General features: G+C 38.2%; 1 protein-coding gene across 1 annotated transcript in view; it reads right to left on the bottom strand.

Moving 5' to 3' along the window:
• SPON1 (spondin 1) overlaps nt 1-3979 on the bottom strand; it is a 191566-nt gene extending 187587 nt beyond the window's left edge. The window contains exon 1 of the mRNA XM_086613778.1: nt 3757-3979. Within this exon, the coding sequence (XP_086469904.1) occupies nt 3757-3979 (223 nt within the window). The remainder of the gene's footprint in view (nt 1-3756) is intronic.
• Between the last annotated feature and the right edge of the window lie 17391 nt (nt 3980-21370).

The following is a 21370-nucleotide window of genomic DNA, read 5'->3' as shown; positions in this document are numbered from 1 at the left end:
CAAGTTTTGCTCACACTGTGTTCACATTAATTAATGTTCACCAAACAATATGAACTTCCTGTAAAGATCAGTTAAATCTCAGTGCAAGTCTCAAAGTTAAGTATTTTCCTTTAAAGGGAAGCTTACATATCAACAGTTACTTTCGTCTGTTTCCATCCCCTCCGGCAAATTTCTGATTACCTTACAAGTCGCACTTTGGCACACACCTTCAACATGCTCCTCTTTCCTGTGTCCCCAGCTAAAGATGGGGTGATCAAAGCCATTGCTTCTTTAGTTTCGGGCAGGAAATCTGACTTCCCACATCCTACACTACAGCACATCCTGTGCTGTACATTGCACAAGTACCAACAAATACACTTTGAATATCTACTTTTATCTGTAACTCGTGAAACATGAGAATTGCTAAAAATATTTACAGAATCAAGGTTTGTTTGTAAAGTATAGAAAAGAGTGTTTGCACATTGGAGGGAAAAAAGAAACGTAAAGAAAAAGATTCAACATTCCTTACTAGAGAAGTCTCCAAACTAATGCAATGGAGTGTGTAACATTAAACAAGCTTTTCCTTGAAAACTCAGAGGTGAACAGACCTACAAGTGGAAATTCCATTAAAAACAGAAGTGGCAACCCACATAAAAGGTAAATCTAAGGACTATACTAGTCAAATCTTCATTTTCTTCATGGTATTATGAAGGAGACTATTTCCATGGCATGCATGTTAGCACATGAAAGGGACATACTAATGCCTTTTCTTAGAAGCAATTTCATTCATATTTTTAACAGGATGAAACTTACCCCATTTTTCATGGAAATCTCATGCAGTCATTAATCTATCTAACTCTAGAGATCAATAAAGCTAGGACTGTGTACTTTCAAGGATCATTACCCTCGTAACACCATCTAAACTTAAGGCTCATTTGTGCCCTTTGAATGCAATGGGAACTTTGACCTTCAGTGGAAGCCACAGCAGCTGCATCCCGGTCTAAGTTAACCAGCGGGTAGGAGAGGACCTCAACCCCAGGAAGATGGTGTGCCCACAAACCCGGCACTGTGAGAACACCTGCCCACCACATGCATTTGGCTGCTGGCTCAACAAGGGGAGAGGCAACAATACTGCAGCCTGAAAGACCAGGCAGATGAAGGCCACTTGCAGGCTACAGCATCAGAAGTCCCAAGATGTTAGAAATCAGTCGTGTCACCTCCCCTGTGGGACACCACGAAGCCCATAGCCATTGTTGCTTTGTTAGACACAAGGGAGGAAAGGAGGATGGCTCTTCAGCCCTGCTGCTACGTGATTTTTAATTGTCTGAGACAGGACAATGTGTCCTCATTTACTGCTGCCACTGTTTACAGACAGAGGAGATGCATACCCAGTCAAGCAGGTTATTCAGTCCTCAGGGCCATTTTCCTCTATCACAGCTCCAGAGAGGTGGAAAACCAAGGCTTCCATACACATAGATCCACCCAGGATTCTCCCTCAGGGCAAACAGATTCTCATTGATCTACAGGTGTGTAACTGCAGGAAAGCCATAAAAATTTTCCCAAAGGCAAGTGGCAGCTGTGAACTGTGGTATTCTGATTCCCACACTGCAAGAGTGCTGTGATGTTTCCTCCAGTCATCAAAGCTTGAGAGTCTTATGTGGGTGTCACATCAACCAATGATCGAGAGAGTCATAAACGGATACCTCTATATCACCAATTTGGTGAAGAACAGCATTTGTATGAACAGTTAATGCTTGTGTTATCCACCTTGTATAAATACTAGTTTATTCCAGGAGCCTGCTAGGGAATGTGCCAAGGATCCAGATTGCACTAAATCAAACAGGGGCCATGGAAACAGGCACATTGGCTCCAACACAAGGGAGGTTGTGCAAGTCTCCTGCAGTGTTGTACATCCAGTAATTTACAGATTAAAAAACCCCACAGACCTATCATAACCCTGCATTTTTTATCACTGGCTGGATTTTCTACCCTTTGTATAAAACAGGAATAAAGTTCTAGTTTACTGCAGAAATTCCTTTGACAATGAGCTCTTGAAACTTTTTGTAATGCTGTTAGTTTTAACTATTGCCATAGATAATGTATATGTCATGGTAACATTTACTTATGTTCTAACCATTCACAAAGTGTCCTTAAAGAACTATCTAGATAAGCTTAAGTGCCCCCCTGAGTACCTCAGTCTTAAGTACCGAAAAGTTGGGCACATATTTTGGTCTAGAGTTTAACTTTTTACTGTTAGCTGTAATTTTCTCATTTCTGAAAAGCTATAGTATACAAACATGATTCTATTAATTGAGTTCCTGATGCCAAGACCTAATATCTCCAGAAAATTAGCTCTGTTAATTCATCTGGGAGTTGCTTTCCCCCTACATTTCCATGCAAAAGAAACTTCTTTGGTAGATAACTGAAAATATCCAACAATGCTTTTACGGAAGTAAATTCCAAAACATTTTAAGAATATTCACATTTGTCGCTGTCAAAAAACTTGACACATCTTTATCCTGCTTAGTAGAAACATCAAGCTGACATGCAACAAGAAGTCTTTCAGATTCAAAGTACTAAGCCTAATGCCTGGAACAGTTCCCACCAATTTGTGGGAAATGTGCATTTCCTCACACCACATTAAAATAAATCAATTCTTGAAGAAAAAAAGAACAATAATAATAAAAAAATCTTTCGAGTTACAGGCTGATGCTCAAAGCAGGTTAATCACTGCTGCAGATGTATTTTTCAGCCTTGAAGAGAACATGATGATTATGTTATGTGCACGCTTTTTTCTCCTTATCTATACTAAGATTCCCACGTTCATGCAATGGGAAAACATTGCTCTTCACACTGAATCTAAGGAAAGTCAGGAGAAACAGAAGAAACTCTCAAAATTTGTTTTCCAAAGTGATGCCTATAAAATATAGTAGCTATAGTACCTAAAAATGTCCAAATTCTTTTCAAAGTGCTTTTAAAATACACAATTAACAGTATACTCCAAAAAGGTTTGCTTCCAAAGGCATTATATGGCGAGGCAGGAAAAGTGACCAAAACCTGCCTTTGTCTATTAATTATAGAGAAACACACTGAAATGCGCTTTGGAAGCTAATTTCAAAGATTGTAGAAGAACGAATCCCTCCATCTCTTATTTACAGCGGTCATTAGCACCATCTCTGTCTCTTTCCTGTTTGAACCATCTGTTCATTTCCCCAGAAAAAAAAAAAAAGGAGGGTGGGATAAACATAAGTGGAGAATGTGGGAAGTTGGCAGTGTGCTGCATCACTATTTGCCCATATGCTAACTCATTATATTAACATTCATATTTCAGGGCAAGAACAATTAGCTCCGAGTTTCCTCTCCTTCCTGCTGAATGTTAAAGATTCTCCTGTTAAGCGTGTTATATTTAAAGGGACAGGAAGAAATCCTATAGAAGTGGGTAAACGGGGGAAGAGTGGATGTTTTGTATCACAACAACTTGTGATCTTGTGCTAGCACTGAGCCAGCAGCAAAGATTCATAAACGAAAGGAAATTCCTCTTAATGCTGATTTAACGTTTGGGATTAATGCGATACTGTGAAATACAACTCCCTCTCACTTGTCATGAAAGCATCCCCGATAAAGTCATGCGTGGGAGTATATTACCCTGTCTTAAACCTACACAGTCACACACGCCCAAAGGGATACAGAGATGACAGGCAGAGACACGTTATAGTTTCAGAGCCACTTGTCCCGACTATTATCGTTAGTATGAGAAGTAGAGGATGGCCAACTTACCCCGGTAACTGTTTCCAGGCTTGTAAAATTCTGGATCGCCCTCCACCCTGAGGCTAAATTCATTATACCCTTCCCTCCGGGTGCCTTGGGCTCGCAGGATCCGACTGCAATATCCCTCGGATTTCGCGGCTTTCTCCAAGGTTTCGTCAGAAAAACCCTTCGCCACCAAGGGGAAAGTCAGCGCCAGAAGCCGCAGGGCTAGAGGCTGCAGATGCGCGCCCATCCTCGGCGCTCCGCACAACTTTTTACGGTCGGGGCGGCGGCGGTGCCGGGGAGCCCGGCGGCACGGGGTGCCGGCCCGGGGGGCGGGCAGGGCAGCGCAGGGCAGGGCGGGCAGCGCGGCCTCGGTCAGCCCCAGCCGGCAGCGGCCCCCAGCATGAGGCTGCCAGGTCGGAGGGACCGGCTCAGCGGCTGCCGGGGAGAGGGAGGGGAAAAGCGGGGAGGGAGCAGAGAGAGAGGGGAGGGGAGAGGAGAGGAGAGGAGGGAGGGAGGGAAGTCTGATCTTGCCCAGATCCCGAAGTGAAGTGCTGTTTTGTTTCAGAGCGTGTGATTAGCAGCTCGGTGATGTTTATTTAGCCGAGATGAATTCACAGGGCTTGGTGAAAGAGCGGAGCACGGGGGACGCTGCTGTCTCCTAGACATCCAGCGCAGCAGCGGGGAGAGCTGCTGCCGCTCGGGCTGAGCCCACAGCCCTGACATTAATCACTCGCATTCCTGCCAAAGTCTATAGTTACTGTAGGGATAACAAGGCTTAAAGAATTTCCCCACAACCCCCCGGTCCCCATCTTTCTCCAAACCCTCAGACACGGCAAACATTATCAATCGAATCAGCACAGACCGACCAAGACAACCGCTTGCTCTGTGAGCGCTTGACAAGCAAGGAGGGTCGGTTGCAGTTCTCGGGTGTAAGCGCCTCGAGTAACACAAAGGAGAGAGATGCGGAGAGGTGGATGTGCCAGGAAGACGAGATCCATTTCTACATCAACCTGCAGCCGTGCGTATCAGAGTTGCAGGCTGTGTGAGCGTACACGCACACACAGCGCGCACCCGCGACAGCTGTGAACACAGTTCTCCTAAGCAAACGAGGGACGTCTGCTCCAACACTCAAAAATCCAAACAGTTGAAAACAGAAGAAAGCAAGGAGAGAGCAGGTCTCATTATTGTGCCTTTATACAAGGCACACTGATGGCACTGGGTAATTTATCTAAATCCATAGAAGAAGTTTACAGCAGTGGGGAAAAAGTGAACCTAGACCCCTGCAGTCATTTACTCTAGTGCTTTGATCCCCAAATGCTGCTCTGCTCTCCCTCCCTCCACTGCCTTGGTAAGTGGAGGAGAAAGTCAGAAAGGTACATCCTAGATCAGGACCTGAATACTTTCAGGATGCCCCATGTGCAAGAGGGCACAAAACCCTTTCTAAACACTTTCTCTGGGACAAAACCGTAGCAGATTGATGAATACAACTGCGTTTAAGCACAACTTCCAAGGAAGTATAGGAAACAGCAAGCAGCTTGAAACTCTCCTGGTAGGCAAGTAACACACAAATAGGCATTCGCTAGTATCAGATTCACAATTTTTTTGGTTCTAAACTTACCTTAGGAAGTTGTTTCGCAAAAGCATAGTCTCATGCACCAAATAAAGGTGCTCTTTCATCAAAGTCTCTGTGAGGATGCCGAAACTTTTACTTTCTGGAAGGTTATCTGCCAAAAGCTTTGCTACCATAAGCTTGTCTACATTTTAGTCTCTATATTACATGTTTAAAATGAATGTGAATTAACACAACCTCAAAAATACATGTTCAGTAAACATAGCGTTAACTGCTGGATAAGGTTTTAGCTTTTATTGCAAACATGGAGTTATAGACAATGTCCATCCATATGCTTGTTAAGAGGTGGCAGTCAATGCTTTTGTAACCACACTGAATGGTACCATCCAATTCTTAAGCACATGCCTGCTGTGGGACCTGCAACAGCGGCTGTGGTACCAGCTACTTTGCTTCTGCCAGACCCCTTGGAGAGCCAGGCTGACTGTAGAGACTTCCACTGCTGAGAACAAGATTCAACTATGGGAGCATAAACGGTCTTTCCAGCAAAAGTTGCTTTTTCTGTTCCTCTCATCCTGCTGAATGAGGCAGAAAGAGCATTCCTGGCTTTCCAGTGTAATCTGCCAGGTTATCTGCCTCTGCTTAATCCTCTCCCTTCACTGTTCCCCTCCATCCAACCCGTCAGTACAAGGGCAACTTGACCCATCATCTTTAGAGCAACAATATTCAGTCTGCTTTTGCTAACAAAGCTTTGAGTTGGCTTGATTATGCAGGATATTTAGTTGCATCGTTTAGGTAATTAAGTGACTACAATTCAGCAATGTCATAGACTCCTGGGGATCATTTGACCGCTATGTTCAGCTCATTCATTTTATAAGAATAAGGTTCACTTTAAGCAGGTTCTTCAGTCAAATTTGTCAGGGAAGAAAAGCAAACCAATACACAACTGAAAACAACAGACAACTAAAACCGTAGTGGTAGAAGATGCCTGTCAATTTGCCTCATTCTCCATACTTGAATTCTCATTTCTTTTGCTGAGATTGATTGGAAAGCAATTACCTGACTGAAGCATTCACACCAGGAACCACACACATTTCTGCACAATCCACCTTTGTTCTGAGCCCGAGTTCTGGATTCTAACTCAATACTCTGAAGATTTAATTTCAGTCTTCTTCACAAGTTTTTGGGTTTTATATGGTACCAAACTAATTAAAAATTAACTAATTCATCAGCATCTGTTGACTCTTTAAACTTACAATAGATCCTATCTCTCTTTTTTTTTTTTAATCCCTGAATTGGCCTGGCTTGTTATTTCTAGTTTCTTTTTTGTTTAAAAACTAAAGTGTTGGGAAGTTTCCTAGAAAGGTATAATACAGTGTGTGCTGTTAAAAGTGAATGCTTCAACTTAGCAACTGATACAGATAAATTAACTTGCACTGCCTACAGCCATGAAATGAGTAATTTGTCGTAGAGATGGTTTAGAATATGGGCAATGTCATTAAGCATGGGCATCCTCGGGGTTTTCTATTTGTTCTACTAATTAGTGTGTGTTTGCCTAAAGCATCCAGCATGATGTATCAGTCAAAGACACATGCAAACTGATGAATCCAACCGTCCATGGCAAATTTAACAGAGAAAGCTTCGTATATTAGAGACTGCAGTGCTGCTTTTCTTTGTGTACATTCTGGGATGAATAAAGTTGCTGTCTATGGCTATTAGGCATAACAATCATTACTGGGGTAATATTGCATTTGATGGAGCTGTTATGGTTGGAGGAAACTCTGTTCCCTCCCCCTCACCCCCACAAAGTGGTCTTTCCTAACAAACAAAAGCATTTCACAAGATCTGCAGTCTTTCTTACTTTTTGCTTTTCTGATAAGGAGCTTGTTTTTAAACGGCATTTTAGAAGACTGCACTAAGTACTGCAGAATATCCCTGCATTGACTGGAAGATATCGTAGGTGGCATTTTAAAATTTTTCCTTCCTTCTGCTTCTGTGATTTGAAATAGCTATTTGAAGTCTTGGGAATTACCTACAAGATGGCATGTGCAATGCAATGCTTGACTATGCAACACCTGATTTTTAAGGCCCCTGGCCCTGGCCAGTACCTCAGGTAAACATCTAAACTAATTACAAGATCTCTAAACTGATTACAAGATCCCTCTGAAGGGTCAGTTCACAGAGCAGAGGCCAACAAAACTAGCCAATAAGAAACATCAAGGTGACAGGTGCTCTAAGTCGCATGGCCATCAGGTACTTGATAACTTTACTGGGTTGTAGGATTCACCTTCCCAAACTCAGGAGCTGGAAGCTTTAGCCTAGCTTTAATATATTATATAACTAAAAATAGTAATAATAATGGGAATAAATTTATTTCAAAAGATGACTGGAAAGAATGATGCTCTCTCTTTTACACAAGTGCTGGCGATGAAAGTATTCATTTGGGATGTCAGACATATGCATTTCAATTCCTTGCTTGATTTGCAGGTGTTCAAATCCTCATCTCAATTCTCAGGAAGCTTCTAACCATGAAGCTCTAAGTCTTCTGGAAGTACCCTCAGTCTGTCATGAAAATGTTATACTTTTAAAGTTGAGCCAAAGCTCAACTGAATAGCCAGAGAGAGAGGAAAGTGAGGGTGCTCTATTAATTAGAGTGCATTTTCTGGAGATTGAGATCTAGGGTGCCTTTTCTTCCTTGGAAGACATTAATTGTTTTGGAATCAATAGCTATTCAGTGTTCAGGTGATCAGCTAACGTTGGAAGTTAAGTAAGTTAAGTTAAGTAAGTGAATCCTGAATACTACTACCAAATTAGGAGATGTAGGTTGAGGAAAATCCCCCCAAAGTCTTTTCCTCGTGAGCTAAATGTTTAATTGCTCATCACTGCCAAGACAGAGGATATTGCTGTTCCATCAAAGGAAGAGTGCATCAGATGACTGGTAACAACACTGCAAAACAATCTGTGATAAAACCTTTGGTGACTGGGAGGCTAGGCACAAAATTTGAGAATTGCACTTCCAAATACGCCTATCCCATTTTTTAGACCTTTATGTCTTACTATAAATTTAGTTATTATTCTGATTTGCATCTCTAGCTCCTTTCTCACTCACTCAGCAGTCATTGTCAGTTTTTCTTAAATAAGATAGAAGCTTCCTCTACTGATTTAGGTGGAATAATAATCCCATTGCTACGAAAATCCCCCTCTATCTACAGTAAGAATAAGGCTTTTCTAATACCAATTGGCCCATGCTGTCTTTGAAGTTTGTTTAGGAAAAGATCTGGAGACATCTGTTGTCCTTTTAGACAAAGGAAAGGGCTTGGGAGGCACTTCGGATGATCTCGTATGGCTCTGTAACATTGTTCTCAACTTCCCTTCTCTTAGGAATCTAAGTAGTGAAAAGTAATGATAGTAAATGTTTGTAGAGGTGTGTTCACCATTTATACTACTGTCAGTCAATACAATGCATCTCCAATATTAAACTCCCCAGTAGCTCAATTACATTTGCCTGTTTAGTTATGCGTGTCTTCAGCGTATTTTTACACTGACAATACAGAGAGTTTTCATTTCTAATACATTTTATAGAAATATTTGGTTACTGACATGATGAGAATAGCATCATACATATTACTAGAGGAACACTACAATGCTGAGAGAAACAGAGGGAGAAAGAGAAGCTCTTGTTAAGGTTCCTTTTGGGCTTGACTGGAGCAAAAATTGAGCGAAGCTGTAAAACCGTGGGACAAGAATGTGTGTTTGAAACAGCACAGAGGCTGTAAAAGATCTAGAAAAGTCTTGCCAGCACCCTGGGTAACACAAGCAGAACAGGATTTAAACTAAGGCTGCTCCTGAATGAATTTTTCAAGATCAAATGTTGACAGAAACTCATATTCCACACAGAGTCTATTTTGGGAAGAAGGTTTGCTAAGGAAAGACTCAGACTTCTTAGAATATTTAAACTCAGGATTCCTTCCAATACCAAGAGTAAATATGTTCTTAAAAATCTCTCCCTTTATCCCACATGACAACTCTCAAGAGCTATCTTGGGAATTCCTGAAAACTCCCAAGAGTAAATTAAACAAAACCAGTTTCTCCAAGCCCAGCAATTTCTAGGTCACATCTCCTCCAATTATACCTGTCTCCCTTACCAGCCCCTGCCTTTAAGAACTTCCCAGTTTCCATGGCGGGGAACAGGGGACATCTTGTAGTGCTTGTGCCAGCCCTCATTGCTGCATCTCACCCAGGTACCCACTGCTGCTGACTTGCTGGGGTCCCTCCACCACTGTGTGTCCGTGGCCACTTTGGCTGGGACCTTTTACAACAGAGTAAAAGTTCAGCTTTAAAAAAAGAAAACTCAAAAAATACCAAAAAAACCCAAACCACAAAATCCAACATACGCCAAAAAAACTGACTTAATTACATAAATTGCCCAGATTATAGTAGCAATTAAATCTTAAATATGGAAAGAAAATGCTCCTTGTGAAGTAACACATCCTATCAACCCAAAAGACCCAAACCCAAAAATTACATTACCTTCAAAGACAAAAAAATACTCCGAAAAACTAAACCCCCAGAACAACAACAAACTCCAACCAAACAAATAGGAGGAGGATGAAAAATTCTTTGGGATTTCTAGCACTGACCATGAAATCAAGACAGAGAAAACAAATATAAGGTGATGCCATCAGTGAACTCTCCGACACATTTGCACATGGGGACCAACTCAAGCATACCGATGTTTGCAGAATAGAATGGTCTCCCAAAACAAGCTTTTTACAACAACCTCCTGCTACGTGTTATGAATTTAATTTGTCCATGTTCTCCTGTTGCATTCAGTAGCACTTCTTCCTTTTCAAGAAAACATTTATTGTAACATATTGGACTGATGCGTCTTTTTTCATATGTCATTAGATGGCAGGTTTTTTTGAACCTCAGACTGTCAACTGCAGCAGTTCTGTAGTTTACAGACTGTTGACACTTCCCATCATACCTGGGAATCTAAATCAGCTACTTACATCTTCGATGCAAATTAAACATTTGGAAGTACAGTGAATTCTAAGGAGGGGTGGAGGGGTGCAGCAGTGCGTGTGTGTGTTCATCTGACATGTTGCTGAGAAGGGAACATGGCCAAGTTGAGAGTGCAGGACTAAAACTTACATTGCAGAATTTATTCTGCCACTGAACAGCTATTTGTGCACTTCACAGTTATGTCAAGTATTGCTAGATATTCATGTAGGTCGCTAGGATTGCAGATGAACAGATACTCACTATCCACAGAGTCTCTGCAGAGAGATTCTGCAGTTGGGGATATCAGAGGGGGGAAAAAAAAAAGTTCTCCAACAAAGTTTCTTAAATCTCGGATTTCCAGTTCAAATATTAAAGGAGCTTTACAAAATCTTTCAAAGATTACAGACCCATTTCTTTTTCATATCAAAGGAAGTTTTGTGGCTGCAATTTAGAAAGGAATCTAAACTATCTAGCAACAAACTACTAAAAATACATATATGAAAAGCTTTCAAATATGTATATTTATAGAGATTAAAAAAACCATGTTAAAAGCTAATATTTTCTTGCTTGATAGACAGATGGAAGATCAACTAGGCAAAGGTACTATGCTGACTATTTCATTGCAAGTTCTGTGGACATGTCATCTTACTTTCATTGTCATCAGCCTATGAGGTGAAAATTGCAAGCTCTTGATGCAAAACAGGGTTTGTGGGAAGAGGAAACCTCTTTTCCTAGACCAGCTGGTACAGCTGAAAAAAATGGACAATCTTTCAAACACACCAGCCCTTCTGCAGGTCTGAAAATGAGCTATTTTACAAAGCTAAATGCATGATCACAACAATTTCTGAGAGTTTAGTTAGCTACACATTCATTAGACTATCTTTGTGAAGAAAGGTAATTGGTACCTGTGAAGTAAAGAGAATGTTAAAGGGAGGGAAGGAGGTAGGCGTCAAAAAGAGAGGAGGAGGGTGATAAGTAGGTGAAAAAGAGTTATTTTATAGTCTGCAGAATAAACAGGAGTGGGAGAGTAATAGCAGAGTGTGCAATAAACCAAGGTCTCTACTGAGCTCCTGGGTTTTGGTGTCCCACATTGTGCTACATTTTAGTTTGCAGGCTCAACTTTGGAAAGTGTTTTGCAAGTTTACCTTGATGATAAGAACAGAGATATTAGAGAGAGAAAAACTGTTTTCCTGGAAATGTTTGGAAATGGCAGCTGGGTGTCTTGTTCTTTATAGATCTCCCAAAAGAGGTTCACCTGGTGTACTGGGAGAGAATATCACATTCTTTGAGACATAAGCCATTAATAACTACAAGCATAATGATGGCTGGCAATTTGCCAACAAATTAGTACTCTTTTTAGGATACATTGCATAGGTCACATCTTTTGCCTAAGCAGACAATGGAGTCTGACAGTCTCCAGACTTCAGCTCTGTAAACTGACAGAGATTCATCTGGACTATTTCTAGATAAATCAGAAGAATTATGAAGATAAATTCCTGACAGTGAGATATGTACACTACTCTAAATCCACCCTCAAAAAGCCTAGAATCCAATGCATTGAAGAAATATATGTCTGTCTCTTCCTTTTTTTAAATTTTTTAAATTATATCACAGGACCAGTAAAGTGGAGTGAATTTCTGGAACTACCAAGTGTCCCATCTTCTCCTGTTCAAAGCAAAATATCATGTAATACCATATTTTATTGATCCCCTCAAGTCATTATGATTTTTTCATCACTACTTTGCACAGCCAAATATTAAAATCAAGTGTAGATCACAGGCATCCGAAAACATTGGTTAACCAATAACTTTTTTTGTACAGAAAAATGTACAGAACAAAAATTTTCTTCTATTAGTAAAATATACCTTTTTGAAATGTACATTATTCAGTATTGCTAAAGATGAATTGCAATATTGACTGCAAGTTAAAGGCCTTTAGATTACGTGTAGTTTTCCCACAGTCATGCAGGGAAAAGCACCACAGTTCTTGAGACAACTACAATAAAAGGCAGGCAGTACTAGTGGTTTTTAGCTGATTAAGTAATTTTTTTCTAGTATGTACCACAGTCCGAGCTGTACCAAAGCACAGAAAAAGTGAATAAATGAAGTTACTGGAGTTTAGATAATTATGACAATTATTTACATCCATTAGTTCTTAGACAGCTGATGAAGTACCATATTAGTCACTCTTGTGCTAACACAATGTAAAAAAAAAAAAAAAAGAAATTGGATTATATACATAGATACATATGTGTCAGTCATCATATAAAAACTGACTCTGTAGATAGCATTCATGTTTTTAGATTTGTTTCTTTGGGGAAAAACATTGAGAAATTCATACATTTTTTCAGCTTATATTGCTTGTATCCTCATAACACGTAGAGCTAAACTGTCTTTCACTCTCCTAACACAAACATGTTTCTTTCCGCCCAGAATAGTGATATATCATAGAGCATTTATAAGAATCCATGAAAGATATGTACACCAATATTTTTAGTGTTATAGAAAGACAATAACGTACAGTGAATGTTTCCTTTTGTTGCTTTGGTTTTAGTTTTGTTGTTTGATTTTGCTTGTGTGTTTGTTTTTTTTTTTTAATGGAGCTGTCATGTAATTCCGCCACTATCAGTTAGAGGCACTGGTACTTGGTATGTAGTAGATATACATTACAGAAACACAAAATAGAATATCTGTTAGTGACTCTAAAGTTTCTTCGTTTCCTTAAAAAAAACCCAACATATATGTAAATACACACACACAAAATTAATTGACCCTGCTCTGCTACTGCAGTTCAAAACTAAATCACTTTCTTGTTGTGAACAGTCTTAGAAATAGCTTTTACAGAAACACTATTATGACATTATTAAAAAATCACTATAAAATTTAAGCCAAATTGGATTTTAATTTTTTTGCTTTGATTTCTAAATATGACTCCAAAAGGCTAGGCATTTCTTGTAATCAAAATGAAATTAGTAATACAGGCATATTCATGACATTCTAGGTTCAATGAAAATCTTACTTGCTCAAAATAGAAGTTCTGGGAAGCTTAGATTTCCAGAGTTACGACTGCCTTCCTAGATTGGATTCCTTTGCTTGGCTGGCCTTTTTAAAGCCTCCTGCATAGGCACTCTAATTGAGTCCTATGACAAAGCTCATGGAGTCTGCACCTAGACCTGAGCACAGCTAGAGTTTGGAAATGAGATATTCCTTCACCCCAGCTGCCTTTGGGATCTGAGCTAGCAGGCATTCACACATGTTGTATTCTCAATATTCCCAAATGCAATTGGGATCATTATTGTCTTTCAAGGTACTTTTAGAGCACTAGAAGAGTTGAAAATTGTATAAAGACAGACACATAAGAAAGGAACCAAAAAGTGGCTATAATGAAGATGCATATGACAAAGAATATGAGTATGAGATTAAATAGAGAAAGACATCACACTCCAGAGAGGATAGTTTTAGGTCCTGCAAGTAAGAATGGCAGAACGTGCTATTCAGGCCATAGTGATCTCAAAAGACTAACAGTATAGAAAGAAGTTCTGTGACAATTTTCATAAATCCAAAATAGAGAAAGCACATGAGATGAAGCCTCGATGACTGCAATGCATAGGCTGGAAAAAGCACAGCAACACAAAGATATCTGGAAACCCTTGGAAATATATACCAAGTATACCCTTGGAAAAATTCCAGTCCCTACAAGAAAACTCAAAACATGACTGATTAAGCTTTGAAATTGGCTATGCACTCAAGAACTTCAGGATTACTTGAGGAAATTAGTCTTCATTTCTTTGACAAAAAATAATTAATGCCACAGACTGTGAATAATTCAAAGCCATAAACTTGATGAGCTGTGCCGGGAGAAGGACATATGACTAGAGAGAATTACTTGATCATTAAGTTCAGTCCTCTCTAATTTTAGGTAAAAAGGCAATAGATGCTTTTAGTCCTAAACAGCTCAAAAAAAATTCTATTACATCACTTAGAGAAACATCAGAAGCCAAAAAACATTCTCCAATATTTTGAAGCTTTAAAACTAGAGTTCCGTCAATCTAATCTGGAGCATATTTCTTCTTAATTAATCAATTTAATTTGAGAAGCTTTAGTTTAAGATGAATATGCCATTTGAAATCATTGCAGCAGAAATAGGTAAGGCATGAGGGGTAAGAAGGAACAGAAGTCAGCTTGATTTACTGACCTGCAGCTAGTACACTTAGAATATATTCAGTCCTTTCAAGAGCTGTGAAACTACAGTGACCAGAAAGAAAGAAAAAACATAGTCAATAAAAATCAAAACCGCCCATGTCTAAACATTTGTGGCAAAATATTAAATTTGTACTAAAGGGTTTAACATACTCAGCAAGTAGATAAAATATACTAAAAAAATTCTTACAAAAATTTCATTTAATTTTCCAAAGACCTTTGAGTCCAAAAATTTAAATGTACATAGTACTGCATATTATTGTGAAAGCTGGACATGTAAGAAGCACATGGAGATGAACCAGATTGCTTCAACCACTGTAAAAGAGTGTCATAAACTAGCTGAATAACCCAAACTGCAAAGGAATAAGCATTGACTGAAAGAAAAGGAATTTAGGCCTGAACAGTGGACTAATTTACACTGGGATGACTGGCAAAATTGCTGCCCCCTTGTATCTAGCCCTTCCAGATGACGACTCCTACACCCCCTCCTTTGCTGCCCAGCTTGTTGTCTTATGGTGTAGGAAATAACTTTCAACGAGTGAGAACAACTCTAAATCCTGGGGTCAATAAGCCTAGCTGAGAGCAGGGAAGCCTGGGTTCTTTCCTCTACTCTTATGATTATTTTCAAATGTTATTAAAGGGTATTTCTTTTGCTTCCTCAATCTTATTTCCAAGTTTATTTTTGAAGTTTGTAACTGTCCGGATGCACTCTATTTCTATAGCAAGCCTGGGAGTTTATCATGAGGCTCTGAGTTTCTACCCTAAACTGGCTCTATTGTGCATTAACACAGCTTTCCTAAAGAACACTCGTAAAACTATGACCAATAAACATTTGCAACTGGATGTGCTCAATTGAGGTCATTAAGACTGAGACATCAAGAACCACCTTCTGTTTGTCTAAGGGGAATATTCCTACCCTGAATATAAAGTATTTCAAAATAATGCAATTCCCGTAGGGCTTTTCCTTTGGTTGTTCTGTGGAAAAAAAAGAAATACACATATGATACTGTCATATAGGCCACTTAGCCAAGCTGCTTGAAAATCAGTTTCCATCTTGCAGAAACCTGCTTTATAGTCTATCTACTTATCCCAGCTAGGATCTAGATTTGGAGGTAGGCAGACATTAATTCACAGGAAAATTCTAATCTGAGAATAGTTCAATATTTTGCTTCATTTGCTGCTTATTTTTCAAAATATTCAGCTTCAATTTCCTTATAATCTCTTTTATATAATGTCAACGGATACACCTCATAAGCATTGTATTCTCCCTTACGAAAAAAAATTTTTTTTTTTCCCCATTTTTTAAAGTGAAGTGTTCCTGACAATAAAAAAGTTCCAAAAGAATGTTATGATGAAAGGGTCTATGAGAAATAAGTAGTCCATTACTCTCACCTGTAAGGATATGAGGTAATTAAATTGTAGAACTGAGCTTATCAAAACAAGTTCAACAGTCCAAAATATTTTTGTTTCATTTGAGCCAACACAAGCTTTTGAAAAATAGACAAATATCCAGTTTTAGTTATGAAAAACTTGTACCATATGGAAATTGTATTATGCATGAAAATAGAAAAATATCCACACATTGATCATGTCTTATTATTCTAACAGAGTACATACTATTTACCTAAACACAGCCTATTATAAATGCATTCTGTATATTTTATTTATAAATTACAGAAAATAATATGAACATAGGTGTGCATATGGACATAGATGCCTCCATATAAATTCCTATCAGACTAGAAAAAACAGTATTTTCCTGTACATGAGTCCCAGAATTCAGTTTTAAATCCAGCCTCATCCACAACTTACCTTTCATTGAATGCTATCACTTTCTCTTTCAAAACAATTTGAATGGCTCAGAAGTATTTTAATTGAATAAATTACTCTTAGAGCACTGTTGATCAAAATCAGAACAATACTATCGAAACATTTACTTGGTAATTATGAGGAAAGTGTTCTGTGTAAAAGTACTGTGGAGTAACTTTTGAAAAGCACTGATAGTGGAAAAAACTAATTATTAATTTATACTTCATTCACTTTAATAGTGACCTGCAGAACCAACCAAACTTTTTTCATTAAAAAATGATATGATCTTATTAGTACATTGCAATATTTCTAAAAATTCAATATAGAACAGACTTTCCCCTCCCCAAGATACAGAATCATCGGAATGTTTTCAGCATGACTACAGTAAGACTAGAAATAACAGAGGTTCTGATCAATTTGCTCATTTTAGAATTTTGGTAAGAATAAACTTAATGGAAACGGGGCTAAACCAGGTATTGTAGAGACTGCACTTCAAAGTCTTTATAATTGTTAGGAATCTGATCCAAACTTACAAGTCAAGTAAATTTGTAGTAAAATAAACTTCATAAAATAATACATGCCCAAAGTATTTGAATGAAGGGAACAAAGGCCTTAAAAATCCTGAACTGATTTTAACTTAAAAAATCAAACTATGATATTATCATAGAGAGCAAATACATTTATAATTAAATGATTTTATTAGTAAAATGTGTGAGAAAAGTAGTTTTTACACTGCAGAGTTTAATTGTTATCTTTTAACAGTACATAAACGCATCTCTATTCCTATTTTCTTGTCCACTTAAATTTATTAGATCCATCATTAAGAACTCATAATTACCCTCTGCTTCTTACGTACACTATTAATGACTTGAGACTTTAATCTAGAAGCTGTTAAGTGAAGTTTTAGTATTTTGTAATAAGGAAGTCTTTATGTTCCTTCACTAGGTGAAATACAGCATGTTACTACTCAGTTCCACAGTGGACGCCATTTATGAAAAATTAGTCACAATACAACTATTGACAAGTGTGCTCTTTATGACTGTGATTTAATCATTGGAATAATCCTGTGAAGCTTTATAGCAAAGAACGCATTTTGTAGGTCATAAAACTTTCAACAGACTTTTTAAAAATTGTTAAGGTATATAATGGCGCAGACAGAAGTACTTCTGTTACTTTGTCACTAACTAAATCCCAACCAGCTTAGTGCTGCATTATTGCCTTCTACTGTTTGAAAAGGAAAGAATATGTACAGTCTGGTTTAAGAATAAAAGTTCTAGACAGTCAAGAGCTTTTGAAAACTATACAGAATTTGGAAAAGAAAATATTTTTTAGCTCATCCTCAGAAATTATTCAAAATTTAAAACTGTCTAAAAAAAATCAAGAGATTTTTGTAGATGTGTACACAAAGGTAATGGCATCAAATGTGATTTAAACTTGCAACTATGGAAACAGCATATTTTTTAAAAGGGTCATAACCTGATCTCATTGGAATTGAGAGAAAAATAATCTTCTAGTGAAGTAAACTGTCTTCTTAAAGGTTGTTTTGAGGGTTTTTTTAAATTTTTTTTTAGTACCTGGATGTTTCACCAAAGGACAAGCATCACCATATATGGAGTCTATCCGTAACCAACCTTCAGTAAAGTACAAAGACAAAGAGTTGGAAAAACCTCTGAAAGGAAAACTAACCTACATCCTGCAAAAGTCTTTCCTATGGGAAAGCCTTTTGGAAGTCAAAATGCTTTCTGACTTAGCTTTCCAGACACTCACTTCTACATTCCTCAAATTTCAGATGAATTTGCACAGTAGGCATGGCTCTGACCCTTCAATACCTTTGTTTGAGCTTCTTCATACATACTAGGAAGTGATAAGATTGATAAAATAACTGTGTGATTTGTTTGATTGGGTCTGTTCTACGCTAATTGGAAGTACGATGACACTTGTTCATCTTATGTATTTTCCCACTGTAACAGGAAAGCTGTCTTTAAAAAGACGACACGTTATTGAAGCAGAAATATATTGTGCATAGGGAAAATCTGAATAATATTTGACGAGGGATGACATTTCTGAAAAAATGATTGTGGATCATTAAGAAAAATCTTCTTTCAAAGACATTGTTCATGAGACATTTTGTAAAGCTAGGTATCTTGTGTGATGGGAGACAGCTGGAGACAAAATGAGTCAGTAAGAAATGCTTTTCTGTAAGAAAATTAGACATAAAATTACAACCTAGAGTGGAAATTTCTTAAAATATTCCTTTGCTGTACTGATTGCAAGAATTTATGATCACATACAAGTCCTTGCAATTTACTTAATTTGTGCAATGTATGAGGGCACTTTGAAACGTAAGCTGCTGAATTACAGCTATTGAAACATTCTGAGGAAAAGAGAAATACAAGAAGATTTTTCCAGAAACAGAAAGAAGTCAAAACTTCACTATTTCTAAAGGAATAGCCAATAGAAAAATAAGTAACTGTAAACTAAGAGTAACTAACTCATCTCTGTATCTGGTTTTTGTGACCATAAGTGAACCGGGTTTCAAAAATACCTTTAAAATTCCATTTAAAAAAAAGAGTTACAGTTTTCAAATCTCAATTACAGGTGATACTTGAGGTAGAGCAAAAAAAAAATGAAAAGGAAAGAAAAGAGCAAATTCTTATTCAGACTCTCCACAGTAGAATAGTTGTGATAAGACTTGAGTGCCTTAAGTTGCAAATACATTAGTAGGATCTCCTGAAAGAATTAAGAACCCAGCTGTGGCTTTTTTCTAATCTCACTTCTTAGTATTTTCTTTGTGTTAGCTGACACAGATGCTAAATTATGCACTCTTATACTTGCAAAGTCTTAATGCTTGTGTGAAAACATACAACAGAATTTTACATTCCCTTTGTAAAGACATCAGCATTTACTACAGCAAGTAGCAGGACATCAGAGTAGCTGGTCACTAGTGCCTAGATTTTCATTTAATTACCAACAAATTGCTAAAATTAGCGTTTAGAAACAGTTTGGATGTTTTTGTTTTGTCATTACATTTTTTTCCTAAAGACAGAAATAGACATCACATGCTATATGATTTTACCAACACATGCTAATTAACAAAGGGTAGTACTGCTGCAGTTACAAATGAACAATTTAAAAAAACCCAAACACCCAAAAATACCCTAGAAAACATTAGAAACCCTTAGAAGTTGGGCTAATATGTTCCCTAAGCAGTGACTTGTTAGAGTCTCATGTGATTTCTGAAGAAAGCTGATAACGCAGAGGTCAAGATCTTGATGGAACATATTGTCATGGCTTAACTCATCCAGCAACTAAATGTCACACAGCCATTCACTCATCCTCCCCCATCCCCTGGGGAAAGAGAAGAGAATTAAAAGGGAAAAGGGAAGGAGACTCATGAATTGAGATAAGAACACATTAATAATAATAAAGCATTTAAAGTAATAATAATAGTAATATATGAAAACATACATATAATGATAATTATATATACAAATAAGCGATGCACAGTGTAATTGCCAGCCACCTAATGACCAATGTCTGTCCCATCCCAGCAGGAACAGCATGTTTCAGCAATCCTGGAACAAGTAAGTTCCGACACTACAATCCTGGATGAGTGAGAGACCCAAAAAGAGAGTGAGAGAGAGAGAGCTCTGGGAGACCAAGAGAGACCTCGAAAGTAGAGTTCCCAACTTCCTGGTAAACCCTCATCTATATACTAGGCATGATGTTGTATGATATGGAACACTCCATTGGCCAATTTAGCCCTGAACCCTAAGTCTAAGTTCAAATTGTAAGGAGAGTTGTGGACCCTTTGTCCTGGCCATGCTCCCCTCCAGCCTGTTGTGCTCCTGCACACTGGAAAACACATGGGAAGCTGAGAAGTCCTTGACGTCTCAGTGCCAACTATAAACATCTGTGCCCTATCAACATTCTTCTTACAACAAAGAGCAGAAACCAATGACAAGACGATTTAAACAAACAAACATACATAGTTGCTCTGAATATTTAGTTCCAGAACTCATTTCTAGTATCTGTGCGTTTCTGATAGCATTTTTGGTCAGTTAGACACAAAATAAAGGAAGACACTGTTGCAACCAAAACCCAGCTTGATCCAGAAAGAGACAAAAAGGATACAAGATCCAGTTCCAGGTATTAGAGGTATGGAGAGAAAGTCTCTCAGAAAAGAGTGAGTGCTAGTGTTGGAGTTACTTTGTGATAATTTTTACATCATTGTGGTCTCAAAGCTGCTACATCCCCCAGAGAAATAGTAGATTAAAATAATAAAATAATCTGAAAAGCATGGAGAAAGAATTCCTTTAGGAGTGCCAGGTATCTGGCTGTGACATGTCCCAGGGGCAGGAAGTTCAGCAACAAGAGATGGTTCCTAAAATTGTGGCCAAACTGTCTTCATATGAATAAGGGGTATGTCATTCCATTCTTGTGACATAACGACTAATTTTAAGGCTTTTTCATAAGTTTTTTTGTTTGTTTGACCATGAAGCTTGTCTGGCAATGGAAGCGAGGTAAAACATTGCTGTTGTCATTTTAACTCATCTCCATAAAGCAGTGAAACTATAGAAGGCAAAGTGTTCTTGGAGAGGTTTTAAGGAACCATATTTAGGAGTTTGGGTTTGTGGAGAAGTGGAGGCTAAGGAACGATCCGTGAAAGCATTTATTCAGCAGATATAAGCCAACACCACTCCCCTTTAAAGAGTAGACATCCTGTTGCTCTGGCTCTAGAGTTTCCTGGTTGCCAGTTACTCCTTACTTTCTGGAAGAAGACTTAAAACCTTTTACTAACAAAACAATAAGCATCTACATTTACAAACATAAAATTATACTTGAATTTAAGTAAGAGGTCTGCAGACCTAGGTCTTAGGAATCAAAATAAACCCAGTAGAAATTACATCTTCACTTTTAAAAAGATTCTTGATGTTTCAACTGTTGCAGAATTGTATATTTTTGAGCTACAAAAGACATCTTATGCTACTGACCATTCCCGAAGCTAAGCAAAGTAATTTCTGTCAGAAAGGTGAAAGCTGAAGGGCAGAAAACAACT

Source organism: Tauraco erythrolophus, chromosome 6, assembly GCF_009769465.1.
Source record: "Tauraco erythrolophus isolate bTauEry1 chromosome 6, bTauEry1.pri, whole genome shotgun sequence".
Lineage (NCBI taxonomy): Eukaryota > Metazoa > Chordata > Aves > Musophagiformes > Musophagidae > Tauraco > Tauraco erythrolophus.
Note: the sequence above shows the minus strand (reverse complement) of the source record. Positions and strands in the feature narration are given on the sequence as shown.